General features: G+C 38.2%; 1 protein-coding gene across 1 annotated transcript in view; it reads left to right on the top strand.

The window, feature by feature from the left end:
* The first annotated feature begins 203 nt into the window (after positions 1 to 203).
* Positions 204 to 16,571, top strand: part of ADAMTS20 (ADAM metallopeptidase with thrombospondin type 1 motif 20) — a 209,356-nt gene continuing 192,988 nt past the window's right edge. The window contains 2 exon segments of the mRNA XM_050749368.1: positions 204 to 291; positions 854 to 1,215. Of these exon segments, the coding sequence (XP_050605325.1) occupies positions 204 to 291; positions 854 to 1,215 (450 nt within the window).

The following is a 16,571-nucleotide window of genomic DNA, read 5'->3' as shown; positions in this document are numbered from 1 at the left end:
AGCAAGTGAGACAGGCTGTGTGGCTAGACGAGCCGGCCCAGGGCCCGCGCTACTGTTCCCTAAGCTGCTGAAGCGCGGAGATTGGCGGCCGGCGCGGAGAGCGGCGGGCGAGAGGGAGGAGAAGGATCTGAGCGCGAGGGAATCCCGCTCGGCGGCCGGCGGCTCTGGTGGGCCTCCCCGATTGGGGTCCCCTGGGTGGAACCATGTGGGTGGCCAAGTGGCTGACTGGGCTGCTCTGCCATCTCTCGCTCATCACCAGGTCTTGGGAAGTTCACTTCCACCCCAGGCAAGGTAAAGTCACCGCGAGACGCCTTCAGCGGCGAAGTGGGGGCGCGGGGCCCGAGTGGGACATGCGGGTCGAGGGGACGAGCGGCTCAGCCCGTTGGGGAACGCTGGCCCTGCTGGGGCTCCCGAGACTCCCGGACCAGTCAACCCGAGAGGTCGCGACTGTGCCGGGTTTCGAGGAATTGCGCGCGCCGGAGATGCATCGCACTCCTGGGACCACGCGGCGGGGGCGCAAGGGGCAGGGGGGCGCGTGCACCCGGAGGGAAGGAGTTGGCGGCTGCGGGGAGGTTAGGAGGTACTGGGGAAGGAAGTGGGTTGCTTAGGGCCATTAGTGGTAGGGTCTTTGCTTGGGGAGGGTAGGGCAAGTCAGGGGTGTGGGAAAGCAGAGCACTAACAACCCCAGTGCACGTGTGTGTGTGTGTGCGTGCGCATCAGCATGTGTGCATTTGTCATGCCCCTGGCTGTACTGGGACCTGGGACCTTTAGCGGGGACGTTTGGTGGAAGAAGTTTAGAGTTGGACAAAGAGGAACGCGTGGGAGCTCACTGGTCCTGTCGCTGTGGTTGCAGAAGCCCTGGTGAGGACCCTGACCACCTACGAAGTAGTGATCCCCGAGCGGGTCAATGAGTTTGGAGAAGTGTTCCCTCAGAGCCACCACTTCAGCCGGCAGAAACGCAGCTCCGAGGCGCTGGAACCCATGCCGTTCAGAACCCACTATCGCGTCACTGCCTACGGACAGCTCTTCCAGCTGAACCTGACCGCCGATGCATCCTTTCTGGCCGCCGGCTACACCGAAGTGCACTTGGGAGCCCCGGGACGCGGGACCTGGGAGAGCGACGCAGGGCCCTCAGACCTGCGCCACTGCTTCTACCGCGGCCAGGTTAACTCGCAGGAGGATTACAAGGCCGTCGTAAGCTTATGTGGAGGCCTGGTAAGCGTCCTCGGGTCCCTTGGCATTTTCTTGGGATCCAGGCAAGGGCTACATTCAGGGAACGGGGCCTCGGGTTTTCCAGTTGGTGGCTGATGACCCTAGAGTTCAGGTTGAGCTACCAGAAGGATTAACACCAAGCCAGAGGCAACTCCTTCGGAAGGCTCTCGTGGCAGGATGAGCAGGTCTCTGCCTGCTGGGCAAAACCGACCCTCTGCAACGCTGATGAAAGATGCTCTTTCAAGCATCTTTCCTGAAAGTGTCAGACGCTGGAGTGGTGCTCAGGGAGTGGCCTGTGGGACCGCTGTTACAAGTGGAGTGTGGTTTCCAACTGGAGGGCAGGCTGTTTGACTCAGATGTACACTTTCGTGGTCCTATTGAGGCAGAATCCCCTGGATTTACTTAAATAAGTTTGTTTCTGGAATTTGATAGAAGGAAAGGAGAATGAATATACATAAAATGAAATGGCTCTCACTGGCAAGGCCTGAATAGGAAAAGTTTGTTTTGCTGATGGTATGGGGATGGTTGTGAAGTAGAGTAGGGAAGAGGTTGAATCTGTTCAAAATGCATCATACTTGAAAACAGTGTATCTACAAAGATCTGTTGGTTATGTCAATTATATTTTTGTGGTGGTAATCAGTTGACACATACCTACACCAACCATAATGTGATATAAAAGTGTCATTTTATTGGTAACAAAGCCACAGTGTCTGTGGTTTCACCTTCAATCATACTTGAAAGAAATGCTGCAGTATCAGAGGTTAGTGATAATAAAGATGTAACTTTTTTCCAACCAAGTTCATGGAACCCCCAGGGTAAGGACAGTTGTTTTAAAACATATATAGGCTCACTTCATCAGTAACTCCTCTGACAAATACATATTCAAGAAAAAACAAGAATTAGGAATTTGGTTACAGGATTCTACAGTTCCTAAGTATCTAGCTTTTGTTTAGCAGATACACACTTTTACAAAAGATACTTATGGAAAGGTTTTCAAAGATATTTTTAGAACATCAATACTGTTTATTCTTTGATTAAATAAAAATCTGATAACATTTCTCTGCAGTTCAAATGTAATACTCCTTTGGCTTAATTGATTTAAGATGCCTTCCTGGATGTGAGCTCTTTTTCAAGTGTTTATCTTGAGTTGTTTTTTTACATGAAATGGCTAGAACCATTTCCTTTTTTTCTTCCATGTAAAATACTTGCAACATCACAATGACAGAATCACACTCTAATATTTACATAGCCACCTATACTTCAAGGCACAAAAAAAACTCCTTTTCAAAACCTCACATAGCCACCTAAACTTCAAAGGACAAAAAGATTCTCCTTTCTAAAACCTTTCTAAACTAATGTTTAGTTTGTCTGGAAAATCCTAGACTTGCTACCACAAATTTGTCATGGTCAATATGTTTTCTCATGGAAAAGCATTCCAGATGGGAAGGCATTATTGGGAATGCTGTTCCTGCTCATTTTGATTCATAATGTTGATGTAGTTAAATGGTTATTCAGTATCCTTTGTAAAACATTTTTAATTTTTGTGGGTACATAGTAGGTACATATATTTATGATCAATATCCTCCTTTTGAATTCCGAAAGCAGTTAAAGATTTTTGAGTCATAACTTTCTAGTCCCTGTGCCAGTTTGGATACAGTTGCCCAAGTCATCATCATACTTTTTTTGTTTTATTACCTAGTTCATTTTATTAACATATCTAAAAATTAATATTAATATTTTTAATAATGTTAAGTGTGAAGATTTTTATTTCCTCATTTATGTGGATAATTTAATGTATTATACAATATATTATGTGAAAGTTAATCAATGTTTATCTTCTTTAGCAATGTACTCATTAATCAAAAATGAAATCAATCATTTGTGTTATATTAATTTTATAATAAAACATTCAGAACAAAATTATTTAGTTTAGTTGAGGGGTTACTAGAAATTACAAACAAATAAAATGATTTGTCCTAATGTCCTTTTACTAAATTTTTGAAGAGGAAAAATCATCTATAGGAGTCATACTTTTGATGGCAAGTCAATAATCCCATATATGTACTCTGCTTTTGATTAATTTATTGATATTATCAGAAGTTGTTGATTAAACATTTAAATATTTCTTTTCGTATCTCCATAACTCAGCTTTATTTTACATAATTTCTCTGTATTGTATAAGGCTTAGTTGCATACGTCAATCATTATAGAGAAAGAAATTTTCCAGTAACATTGGAAATGTTATCTCTCCATTTTTTTTCAGTAGTGTGATCATAACCAATTGTAAGTCTAAATTAATGATGAGATTAGTGACTTTTTAAAAATTTTGCATTTTTTAATATTAGCACTAAAATGGATATTAGCTACGTATTTATGATTATATATATTTATTTCTACCCTGACTCTATGATTAAATTTCTTTGGATTAATAGTTTCATCAAACAGTAGAACCTGGTAGATTTTAGAATCCATTTGTAATTATACCAGATTCCTCTTTTTAGTCTCAGATCAGCCTTTAGTCTTTGTATCTAGGTAAACTGTAGTATCTGAAGCCTGGACCAGCTGAGTTGTTTGCAGATCAATGTTGATACAAAGCTTGGGAATTCAATAATGCTAACCTGATGGCTCTGCTCCTACTTGCTTCCTAATTTATCTTTGTCACCTTGTGTACTTGATAATCTGGCTTTGGTCTCTCAGTCCATGAAACATTAAGGTTGAAGTTTGCTGAAGGATTCTCAGAGCCAGTCTTATTAATTTAGAGATGTTCTATTCTTTTTCTAGTTGCTTTTTGCTTTACTTTAGTTTTGCTTTTAATCATGAATGGATGTTGTATTTTATTAAATGCTTTTCCTGAATATATTGAAATGAGCATTCAGTCTCATTTTTTTTTTTTTTTTTGCTAATGGGTATTGTTTTATATATTGGTGGATTCAAGAGTTCATTGAACATTGATGGAAACTGACTATATACAGGGTCATAACGTGTTATGAGGTCTTTGTATTGTTTGGGAGAGGGGTGAGGAAATTGTACCATCCTTCAGTTCCTCAAGTGACTGGTGATGTTCTTTGTGCTGTAGTTTCATTGTACTTTTCTATTAACAGCAGCTGATTTCTGGGCCTGAGAACTTATGGCCTTCTTTCTCCTTGCTCAGTGGGAGCTCACTGGTCTTGACTCATCCTCCTCTGGACTCTCACTAGTGCTGTATATCCCTCTGAATTCTGGCTGTAATATCCATTTGATTTCTTGTCTCAGTAATTCATTGTGCAGCCTTCAAATACAAAGTCTTGCTGCATCACCTTCTCTAGGTAAACTGGTTTGGTGATGCTATTGCTGTTCTTGCAGACTCCTCTAAAGGCCTCGAGTCCTCTATGGCATTTGAGAGTCAAGAGGGATTCAGTTCCTCTCTTTGTCAAACTCTTCTACACCTCTAAATTTGATGTGTATAGGGAACCCTTTCAGAGGGTTCCTTCCTTGAGTCCCACATAGTCAGCACCCTGGAACCCCTCTTTGGGCAGTCCCTTTAAACAATGCAATATGCCTTCTGTTTCTGGGATTTTAAACCCCCAGTGGAGAAGTTAATGTGCATACATCTTACCATCTGTTTTCTTTGCCTCCATTACCCTTTTTCCCCCCCAGTATCTACTGAGTTTCCTTTTCACATCTCATTTAATTGACCTATTGCCTTCCATCTTCCCAACTGAGGTAGAGTCTCTCCTTCCCTTCTCTGGTGGTGGCTGGAGAGTGTGGCTTTTAGAGAAAAAGAATGAAAAACAAATCAAATTAATATTTTCAAACTATCTCTGTACAACCATTTGTTGACACCCCAGCGTATTTATTGATTTGGTTTAGTTTCTAGTGTTGAATTAACCCCAAACATGTGAACTAATACTTTCTTCTAATTTCTATATGGTTAAATTTCACCCACTTTTAGAAGTTTTGGTATTTATGTTTTTCTCTGAACCATAACCAGTATTGTTTAATTTTTTTCCTAAGTGTTTTGAGCCCAAGAACCAGAAGAGTCTAAGAGTCTGGCAGAAATTTTCTTTGTTTAACATGTATGTAATTCTTGCTTTTCTCATCTTTTCTTCACTATAATTTTTATTTCCCATAAGCATAAGTATTTATTCATCCCATGATTCAAACATTTCTGAATAGAGATTTATTTATACATTTCCAAGATCTATAAAAGGTATAAAAATGGAATGGAATCATAAAATTATCTATAAGTAATGTAACGGCTAATCAAACTCTCTGGTTTTAATCCATTGATAGGCTACCATAGCATGTATAGTTACCAGGACTTAATATCCCTATATTCAACTCTAAACTTCTTTTTTATGGTCATGTTATTTATCATCTCATAATGTTGATAAATAATCTTGCCAAAGTATTTAGAGATCAGTATTTAATAAGCTGGCATATACTTCTCAGGGTAGAATGGACAAACTTTACACAGGTTGTTTCTGACAATCCCTCGTGCTTCTGGTAGCCCTTTTCTCATATTACCTTGGGTGTTCATGTCTTCCCAAGGTCCCCAGGAATTAACTCAACTGCCTAGACAGTTAACTTCACTATTTCTTGGTGGGATTTGAGGCAATGCTGTCTTTCTGGTTGAAGGAAACAGTTTCCAGATGTCATAACACCAGACATTGCATCTGACTTATACAGTATTCTCATGGAGTAGCTTGTCATGGCCGTGTGTACTTTTGAAGTTTCTCACATGAACCATTCTGCAACATGTCAAGCACTACCTCCCTGATGACTGATTATTGAGTAACTTCTTGTTCAGACAGGAAATAAAAATATAGAAACCATCAATAGTGTTTTTACTCTTTTTTTGTGTATTCTGGCAAATTTTTAGTTTTTTTTATTTCCAAACTTTCTATTTTCCCAGAACTAATATAGCCATGGATTATTATACATGCCATTCTGTATTCATATTTTTTCTTATTGGGGAAACTAATAAGAACCTCTTTTGGTATTGACTGCAATACTAGTCAAACAGCAGTATAGAAAATTTCCTATGCTGTTCTTTTAACATTCTAGTGTGTGTTAATCCAGGTCTTTCAAGAGGCAGATGCAAAGATAAGTGTTTATTTAGGGGAAGTGTCTGTGTTAGAGAAACTAAGGAGAAAGCTGGAGAGAGACTTACATAGGGAAAAAAGGGATGAGAATATTGGATAGTAGCATTCTAGGCTGCTGGGCAGTCCAAGCAAAGTTGAGCAAAGCCATCCTTGAGCCAGACTTGGCCAGAATAAGAGTCCATGGCTCTCAAGAACAGGTCTGCGATGGTATCCCTACCATACTCAGTTACTGACAGGGAGAAGCCCTTGGGAGCTATGGCCAGGGTGCAAACACTATGATGGATTTCAAAGTGCCCTTGCTAAAATGGATAGCATAAAAAGTGCTGTGTAAACCTTGAGGAATGGAATAATCAAGGAAGGAGTGATTAAGAGAGTTGTGAGACTTGTGCTGAGCAAGACTTCTCAACTGGACTTTGAGGAATGAATAAATGTGGATATGAAAATTCAAGGGCTTCCTGTGGATCTGTGCATCTGAAAAACAGGGTAGTTTGGGTAGTGAGGGTTTAAGGCCAAGGTTGGAATGGGATTATTAAGGTCCTGAAATGCATTGTAAAGGAATGAGGATTTGAACAGTATGTGGTAGGTGTGTTCAATGTGTAAGGAGGCACATCTCCTCTTATGCAACATTGTGCAGGGTACAGGGGAGGCAGTGAGTCACTGGGAAGACCAGTGTGGTAGTCTACTACCCTACAGTGGATAAGGAAGAGATGCTATTTAAAGTAATGTTGCAGTGGGGAAGGAGAAGAGTGGGTACCTATGTAAGGTATGCTACTGCAGACCAGTGTTTCCTTACTGGGAGCAGTTTTGTCCCCCAGAAGATATTTGTCATTGTCTGGAGACAATTTTAGTTGTCGCAACTGTGGGTCCATTGAGGTGAGCATGTTACTGGCAGAGCATGGGTAGAGGCCAGCAACATCCCACAATGCACAGCACAGCCTCCTACAACAAAGAATTGTCAAGCTGTCCGTAGTGCTGAAGTGGAGCAGCCTTGCGGGAGACCCCTTAGAATTTTGGAACATTGGTGAAGGAGACCAGAAAGATTTAAATGACTCTGGCTTAAATGACTGAATAATCTTGTGGCTGTTAACCATAAAAGGCAATGACAGAAGTGGCAAGAAAGGTAATTATTCTGGAGACACTTGTTTGATTCTGTCACAGATTTACTCTAATCTTCATAATTGCTTGAGTTTGTATTTGCTCTTCTTTCTGTATAGAATGTCCTTTCCCTCAACCTCCTACTGATCCTTCGTGATCCATTTTGAGCTGCCTTCCTTTTTCCCTGATCTTCTCTTGGCAAAATTGACCCAGACTTCCTTGTTGTACCAGTTGACGTTTTATGCACATGTACTCTCATTGCATATTAAATTAAAGTTATTTTTCTGCATTTCTATTTCATTTATAGAATTAGCAGGTAGAAAATGATAGTCACATTTCTTTTAGCACCTAATATAACATATGGAATCGCTCAATACATGTATTATGAGTAAGATAAGCAGCTATCTTTTATTTATATATGCCAAATATTTAGCTAGCTCATCTTTACATCAGTCATTTGATTCAGGAAAATTATTTTACCAGTTTTAGTTAAAGTGCTTGGGCATATTTGAGAAATTTTGTATTGACTAAATCTTTTCAGATGATATGTAAGTTAATCATGTTCCATTTATTAGTTCATTCATTTAAGCTCACATCACATCCTTGTTTTTTGTGGCTTTATTTCTGTTGCAATTATTGTAATTACTGTTTAATGTGAAATATATTTAAGCTGTCCAACTCATACTAATATGCAGAGGAAGAAACACATTGTTAATTTGTCAACAAATACTTATCAGTCATTTATTATCTAACAGCCACTCTTAGGTTTTGGTGGTACAGTTATGTGTTTTCTATTGGAAAAATACTGTGTTTATTAATTACAAATATGTTTATGAGCTATATAATTTATAACTATAGTAAGAGCGTGGAGAAGGTATACTGGATCTTGACTTTCTCAGCCCAAAGGTGGCACAAACCAAATTTATGTATATTCTATTGAAGAGAACTAGTTGCCTGGTTCTACCTAGAAGTAAAAAGACTGGAAAATGAGGGGCATTGATTTTTCCTAGGAGAAAGAAAGGAACACCCATATTGGTGATCACCAATAGTCTTTACTACAGGCTGCCCTTCTGTTTGCCAAACAGATCACACATCAAACATACTTTTCTTGTCTATAAGGAGAAAACTCAAAGTTCCCACAGGGGCACTGACTCTGGCTAAATGTCCAGGATCTCTGGATAATGCAGTCTTCTCCATAAAATCAAGTTGTGGCTCTCCGTAGCTTGGAAAAATATGAATTAAAAAGATAAATTATCTTCAGCTACCAGCCAAGTATACAGCATGACCAGCATGACTGCAACCCTAACCTCAACTTGCTACAGAAAGAAGAATAGGAGACACCTAATAATCACTGATATTTAGCAGTTTTTGACTCCTGAAGAGGAGTTGTGGAGACTCACTACTCTGGAAGGAGAGAAGCTCCTTGATTACTTTTCTTTCTTTTTTCCTTTGAGACAAGACCTTGCTCTGTTGCCCAGGATGGAGTGCATTGGCATGATAATAATTTACTGCAGCCTTGAACTGTTGGGTTCAAATACTTCTGATTCAGCCTCCCAAGTGGCTGGGAACTACAGGCACAAGCCCCCACACCTGACCAGTTTTTTGTCTGTTTGTTTGTTTTGGTTTTAATTTTTAGTAGAGATGGTGTTTCCTTATGTTGACCAGACTGGTCTTGAACTCCTGGCCTCAAGCAGCATTCCTGCCTCAGCCTCCCAAAGTGTTGGAATTACAGGCATGAGCTACAGTGCCCAGTCCTTGGTTTTTGGCTGGGATTCTTGGACCTCAATTACCCAGGTCCTTGGTTCTGCCTTCTGGAACGGTCTTGTCCGTCTTCCTCCATGGCCTCATCTAAAATGGGGTCTCAGGGGGATGTTGTCTTGGGGGAGCTTCAAGAATGCTGGGGTAATTCTGAAAATTTATAGGTCATTTTACAATGGACTCCATCAAAAGCTTTTTCAGTCCAGGCTAGTGTTTTCTTTGACAGTATAATCCCTTTAAAACTGAGTTGGCTTCTGACAGCAGATCAAGTTTTGATAATTGCTTCAAGTTAGTTTTCTGTGACAGTTGCCAAAACCTAAAAGGCATTTATTTTAAATCTTTTAATGCCAAGAACTTATTATAGGGAAAAACTAAATTTTGAATTCTCACTTTATTGGTAAACCAAATAAAATTTCAACTCTACTAAAGTAAAAGAAAATGACAGTATATTGTAATTTTTAGGTAGGGAAAAATACCAGATATAACAAATGAAAAAAAAATCAATAGATTTGCCCAAATAATAATTGAAGAGTACCATGTCTAAATAATTGTAAAAAAATTTAAAAATAAACTAGGAAAATATATGCCACAAATATTACAGGTGGTCTGGCACATGTATGGCATATGTCCCTCTAGATATTATATGTCTTTTTGTGTTTGTTTTAAAGTAATATTGCTTTAGAATATTTTGACAATATATCATGAGTATGTTTCCATTATAGACCTACAAAATAGTTTTTAATGATTTCTTATTTTAAATTTATCATTGTTATGATTTTTGATTTTATATTTTCACGGATATTTTGGAGACAGTTTGGGAGAAGCCATCTGAGGGCCACTACGCAGACCGCACAAGAACAAGGCCATTTCTTTGACAATTCTCTCCTCTTTTTAATTAGTTCATATGACTTCATAACACCTCAGTGCCCACAAGAATGAGAAATATTACAGAATTTACTCCATGTTTCAAGGCTGCTGGGACACACTCCTTGAACTTGTGTCTTTTGGCTACATAAATCTTGCGTAGATGAGTCCAGAGTCTTTGTTTTATATTCTTGATTTGAATAGGCCAGGACTTGGCAAGAGACCAACCAGTCCGTTTTAAAAAGGTAAGGTACCAGCAACGTATTTATTTCCCTTCTATTGTTTCACTTTTATACTAGAGATCTGGAATTGTCTCAGAATGGGGAAGGTAAATAATGCTTCTAGAGAAGAGAAGAACAACTAATCTTTTTTTTTTTTTTAAACCCTTACTATGAATTTTCTGTTTTATGCATCTGGAGGTAATTCTTATGTTTTCTTCATATCATTGATTCATTCATTTATTCATTGTGTGTTTGTATATAATACACTATTTCCTAGGCATGATTAATGGTGTTATAAGGAGAAACTGTCAGAGAGAGAAAGCTTTTTACATTTTTACTTATCACCAGATAAAAATTAATCTCAGAGTTCATGTTTGTGGTCTTTTATTATATAACATTTATACTCTGCCAGTGGTAAAAAAAGTGGCTGTAACATTTGTGTTTTTAGTGGAGAATTTTTCATCTTGCTTCAAAATGCATCCAATTTCAAAACAATTATTGAGCTCCTATTATTAATATCACTTAAACACACATTAACTTTCCTAGGAAATTGGGTACATACAATTATTCCAATTTTGTTTTACAGACAATGGAACTGAAGGTCAAAGATATAAAGTAACTTACCTAAGATTCTATGAGCACAAACCCAGAACTCATACCTAGGCTTTCTTCTTATATATCATCATACTGATTCTCATGATATGATTTATGATTGAAGGTGGAAAAACTAAGTATTTTAGTCAACACTTCAGCAGTACCTTATTTCCAAATGTTCTCCAGTTGACAGTGTTTAATGTGATAACTATAATTGATTTGGGAAAGGAATTCAAAGGATTTGTATTTTGTACTTGTTATTACCCTTTAATGAAATCTGAGAGTACCTTATTGGCTGTAGCAAAAGTACATGTATTTGCTATGTATTTTGAAAAAAAATACATGGATGAATGCCATGATACTGAAATAAGAACATTTTGGGAAAAAAATTATATAAAATCTTCTAAACATAAATAATTTTGGCCTATGAGAATAAATTGGAGCCAGTTGTATAGTCACTTAATTGCCTTTCAAAACAGCTTGGCAAATAGAAGATCATTACTCTAAGTAATCAAGAAACTCCTACCCAACTGAAAACTAGTTTTGCTGCTTTTAATAGTCATTGAAAGAAAGTGTTGGGAATTTGATTGGCATTTGTCATGAATCAAATTGCAGGGCCCATCTCCAGATAGGCATGTTGCTAAAAATATGGCATGATCTAAATACAGTTCTATGAACCACCTGTTTTTTTTTGTCTGCTAATTCTTTGCTGGGTTCATTCCAAGTTAAAAAAAAAAAATTTAAAGTGCTTCCTTAGGAGCCTTTAGGGAAAGCTCTAATATTTTAATTATTTGAACAAAAGGTCCACTGAAATGGGGTAAGTTATAGAAAAGTCAATGGGAGCAAAATGCTTCTAAGTCTTTCATTAATAAGTAAAAAGGATAAGTATTTATCCTCAGTTTGAGGACAAATATTTGCCAATGTTTTTTAACTTACTGTTTTCAAACATACAAGCTTTAATTTAAGTTTTAAAGGCAATATTTTTTAAAACCTAGAGTGTTCTAGCACAACTTAAAAGGAGGTGCCGATGGCTTCTGGATAGAACTATATTTTCTTCTTACATGGGAACACAGACTGGACCCATGTGCAGTTTTATTGGCACATTATAATAGTACCTGCCTCCCAGAGTTTGAGCCAAAAGGAGGTTAAAAAAATTCTGTGGTTGGCTAGGCGCGGTGGCTCACGCCTGTAATTCCAGCACTTTGGGAGGCCAAGGCGGGCAGATCACACGGTCAGGAGATCGAGACCAACCTGGCCAACATGGTGAAACCCCGTCTCTACTAAAAATACAAAAATCAGCCAGGCATGGTGGTGCTTACCTGTAGTCCCAGCTACTTGGGAGGCTGAGGCAGGAGAATCACTTGAAACCGGGAGGTGGAGGTTGCAGTGAGCTGAGATCGTGCCACTGCACTCCAGCCTGGCAACAGAGCAAGATTTGGTCTCAAAAAAAAAAAGAAAGAAAGAAAAAAAAATTCTATGATTAATAGAAGTATTTTCCATATTGCTTGAAGATAGTGTGATGTATTTAAAGTGGCTTTGTAGGTACATTTAGTTGAGTAAACAAGCTGCCTCATGTCTATTAGTGTCTTTTGTCAAGATAGTATCACATTTCCCCTCTTCAGCATGCTTTTTAAAAAAGACAGAAAGGGATTTTCCATGGATCCATGTACTCAGGTTTCAAAAACAGTGTCTTTGTTACTTCTCATAAGTATGGGTAAAATTAGTTTTCTAGGAAGGCAGAGAATGCTAGAGTATTGGTGTTTGTTGACAGTAAGTGATTTGCAGTTATCTTTGGAAAATAGACACTGGTAGAATGAGTGAAATATGTTAGGGTATCGGCTCTAGAAAAGTATCCAAGAAATATATAAGAATTCTTAATATTTATAGCTTTGCCTTTTATTTTATAGACTATAATTTCAGTGTTTTGTAGTCAGTATGTCTGATGGAATTTCATTAATTTTTGAACTATTTAAAAATGTGTAATCCTAACATATTAGCAGACTATATAAGGGTGTCTAAACATTTTACTTTTCAGCATTTAAAGAAAACCATCATACAACTATATCCCATACATGTCTCAAGAGTACCATAACTTAAGAATGTTCATTAAAGGCCGTGCCTGGTGGCTCACGCCTGTAATCCCAGCACTTTGGGAAGCCCAGGCAGGTGAATCACGAGATCAGGAGTTCAAGATGGTGAAACCCCATCTCTACTAAAAATACAAAAATTAGCGCGGTGGCAGGCGCCTGTAATCCCAGCTATCGGGAGGCTGAGGCAGGAGAATTGCTTGAACCCAGGAGGTGGAGGTTGCAGTGAACCGAGATCACGCCACTGCACTCTAGTCTGTGCGATAGAGTGAGACTCCATCTCAAAAAAAAAAAAAAAAAAGGAATGTTCATTAAAAAAATTAAAGAATTACTTACTCAAGGGTATAGGAAGAGAAAAAAACAGGTACTTCACCAGGTTTGTTACAAAAATGTTCATTTCTGCAGCTGTGTATGGAGTGCCTGCTGTGTTTCAGGCAATGTTTTAGATGTTGGAATTCTGAAAATAGTAAAGATGTTCTTACCTCTAAGGAGATTTCAATGTAATAATAAATATCAGTGGAAAGAGAACTTTATGACTGTAATTGCCATAATCATTTAAATGACTTTAAGTGTTCGGTTAAAATAGTATTTAAAATATATGTTACTTCAAACTATTAAACTACTACAAGAAAGCACTAGGGAAAATGTTCAGGGCATTGGGCTGGGCAAAAATTTTTTGAGCAATACTCCGCAAGCACAGGCAACCAAAGCAAAAATGGACATACGAGATCACATCAAGTTAAAAAGCTTCTGCATAGCAAAGAATAGTCAACAAAGTGAAGAGACAATCCACAGAGTGGGAGAAAATATTTGCAAACTACCCATTTGAGAAAGGAGTAATAACCAGAATATATAAGGAGTTCAAACAACTCTATAGGAAAAAATTTAAATAATTTGATAAAAAACTGGGCAAAAGATTTGAACAGACTTTCTTAAAAGAAGACATACAAATGGCAAACAGGCATGTGAAAAGATGCTTAACATCACTGATCATCAGAGAAATGCAAATCAAAACTACAATGAGATATCATCTCACCCCAGTGAAAATGGCTTATATTCAAGACACAGGCAATAACAAATGCTGGTCAGAATGTGTAGAAAAGGGAATGCTTGTAAATTGTAGTGGGAATGTAAATTAGTGCAACCACTCTGGAGAACAGTTTGGAGGGTCCTCAGGAAACTAAAAGTAGAGCTACCATATGATCCAGCAATCCCACTGCTGGGTATACACCCAAATGAAAGGAAATCAGGATATTGAAGAGATATCTGTACTCCCACTGTTTGTTGCAGCAGTGTTCACAATAGCCAAGATTTGGAAGCAGCCTAAGTGTCCATCAACAGACGAATGGATAAAGAAAATGTGGTACATATACTCAATGGAGTACTATTTAGCCATAATAAAGAATGAGATCCAGTGATTTCTAACAACATGGATGGAATTGGAGATCATTATGTTAAATGAAATAAGCCAGGCACATAAAGACGTACACTGCATGTTATTTGTAGGATCTAAAACCCAAAACAGTTGAACTCATGGACATAGAGAGTAGAAGGGATAGTTCAGAGGCTGGGAAGGATAGTGAGAATGTGGGTGGGGTGGGGAGAGGTGGGGATGGTTAATGGGTATAAAACAATAGAATGAGTAAGACCTATTTGCTAGTACAACAGGAGACTATAGTCAATAATAATTTAATTGTATATTTTAAAATAACTTAAATAATGTAATTGGATGTTTTGTAAGGTGGATATCCCATTCCCCATGATGTGCTTCTTTCACATTGTATGCCTGTATCACCATATCTCATGTACCCCATAAATGTATACACCTACTATGTACCCACAAAAGTTAAAAATAAAGGGCCGGGTGTGGTGGCTCACGCCTGTTATCCCAGCACTTTGGGAGGCTGAAGTTGGTGGACCACTTGAACTCAGGAGTTTGGGACCAGCCTGGGCAACATGGTGAAACCCCATCTCTACCAAAAAAAAAAAAAAAAATTCCGCCAGTTATGGGAGGCTGAGGTGGGAGGATTGCTTGAGCCTGGAAGGTGGAGGTTGCAGTGAGCCGAGATCATGCCCCTGCACTCCAGCCTTGGTAACAAAAATAAATGAATAAATAAATAAATAAATAAATAAATGATAAATAAAATAAAACATGCTTTTTATTTGCAGTGGAATTTAAAACAATGATTTCAAAGTATCCCTATATTAAGATATTTGTAATTGAGAAATGGAAATGAGGTCTCATTCACTAAAACTGCATTTATCATACTTCCTGTAATTCAGTAATTCATTTCTGAATTGGGTCTTCATAGAAAGATGCCTTTCCATGTGGAAAAGTGCAAAGTTTTAAATGTAGGTAAATGTATTTTTGTGATTCTGTGGTGTGAGGAGTGCTTTTTTCTGTCAAGTATAATTAGTGCAACCGGCTTCTGCCTGTCTGGCATCATCTGCTACTCTGTATCTCCTGGCTGGCACAGCTGCAGCCTCACTGTTGTCTCTGTCACTTTACCTGCTAAGACTTTTTCATCTCTAGGCCTTTCAGTCACTGTTTGGAATATTCCCGTCTCTGTGGAATGTCCTCCCAGAATTTTCCACGGCTACCCCCTGATTATTCTAGCCTCAGCCTTGCTGTCCCCTCCTAAAGTGCCTCCCCAGCCTCACCCTCTTTTATTCTCTCTCTCCTTATCTTATTTTTTATTGTACTTATTGCATATTCTATTGTATTTTTATTTATTGTCTGCCTTTTTTCCATAGGAGTATACATTCTTTGAAGGCAGGGATTTGGTCACATTCACCTGTGTATCTTTAGCCCCTAGAACGGTTCTTGGCACATAGTAGGTGCCCATTAAGTATTTGTTGACTAGTTCATGGAGTCTATCAAAATTGGCACATGATAATGAGTGCAGTGTAATCAGTTAAGGCATGAATTGTGAAGCCAGAGTATTTGGGTTCACATCTTGATCCTGCCACCTACTTGGCATGAGCCTTGGACAAGTGACTTAACCTCTCTGTTCCTCATTTGTCTCACCTGTGAAGTGGGGATAATAATATAATTTACTTTAAATAATTATTATTAGGTTGAAATGAATTATATATTTATATAAAATATGTATGTGGATGAATGTATAAAATGAATAATGTCTGATCTGTATATTGGAATTAGCTATTAATATTATAAATGCCTCCCTTGAATGACTTACCCTCACCTGACTCGAGAGAGGGATCTATCTATATAAATTGACCATTTTAGGGCTTCTTTCCAACAGAGTGCAAGTTCTTGTTATTTCATACCATGATAGCTAAACATTTACCTTCACCAGTCTTTCCTTAGTTGTACAGTTGTTCAGTCTTTCAAAGTTATTGCTTTGACTCTGCTCCCCGCTCCCACTTTTATTTGAATTCTTCAATGATTCACAAATGAACCCTTCTCAGAATCTCAATGCACCTAAAATATTAACAAAAATACAAAATAAAACATTTATATTGAAATATAGTTGTCAAGATATTCAAAAAAGTTATGTATATTTTATTAGCACCTTAAATAATAAGATGTATTGGCAGAGTAATAACTACCTTAATTTTGAAGTGTTGATAAGCATAAACAACATTTTTAGATATTCAGACATCACCATGTAATGAAAATGTCTGTGCTTTCT

This window comes from Macaca thibetana, chromosome 11 (genome assembly GCF_024542745.1).
Source record: "Macaca thibetana thibetana isolate TM-01 chromosome 11, ASM2454274v1, whole genome shotgun sequence".
Classification (NCBI taxonomy): domain Eukaryota; kingdom Metazoa; phylum Chordata; class Mammalia; order Primates; family Cercopithecidae; genus Macaca; species Macaca thibetana.
Note: the sequence above shows the minus strand (reverse complement) of the source record. Positions and strands in the feature narration are given on the sequence as shown.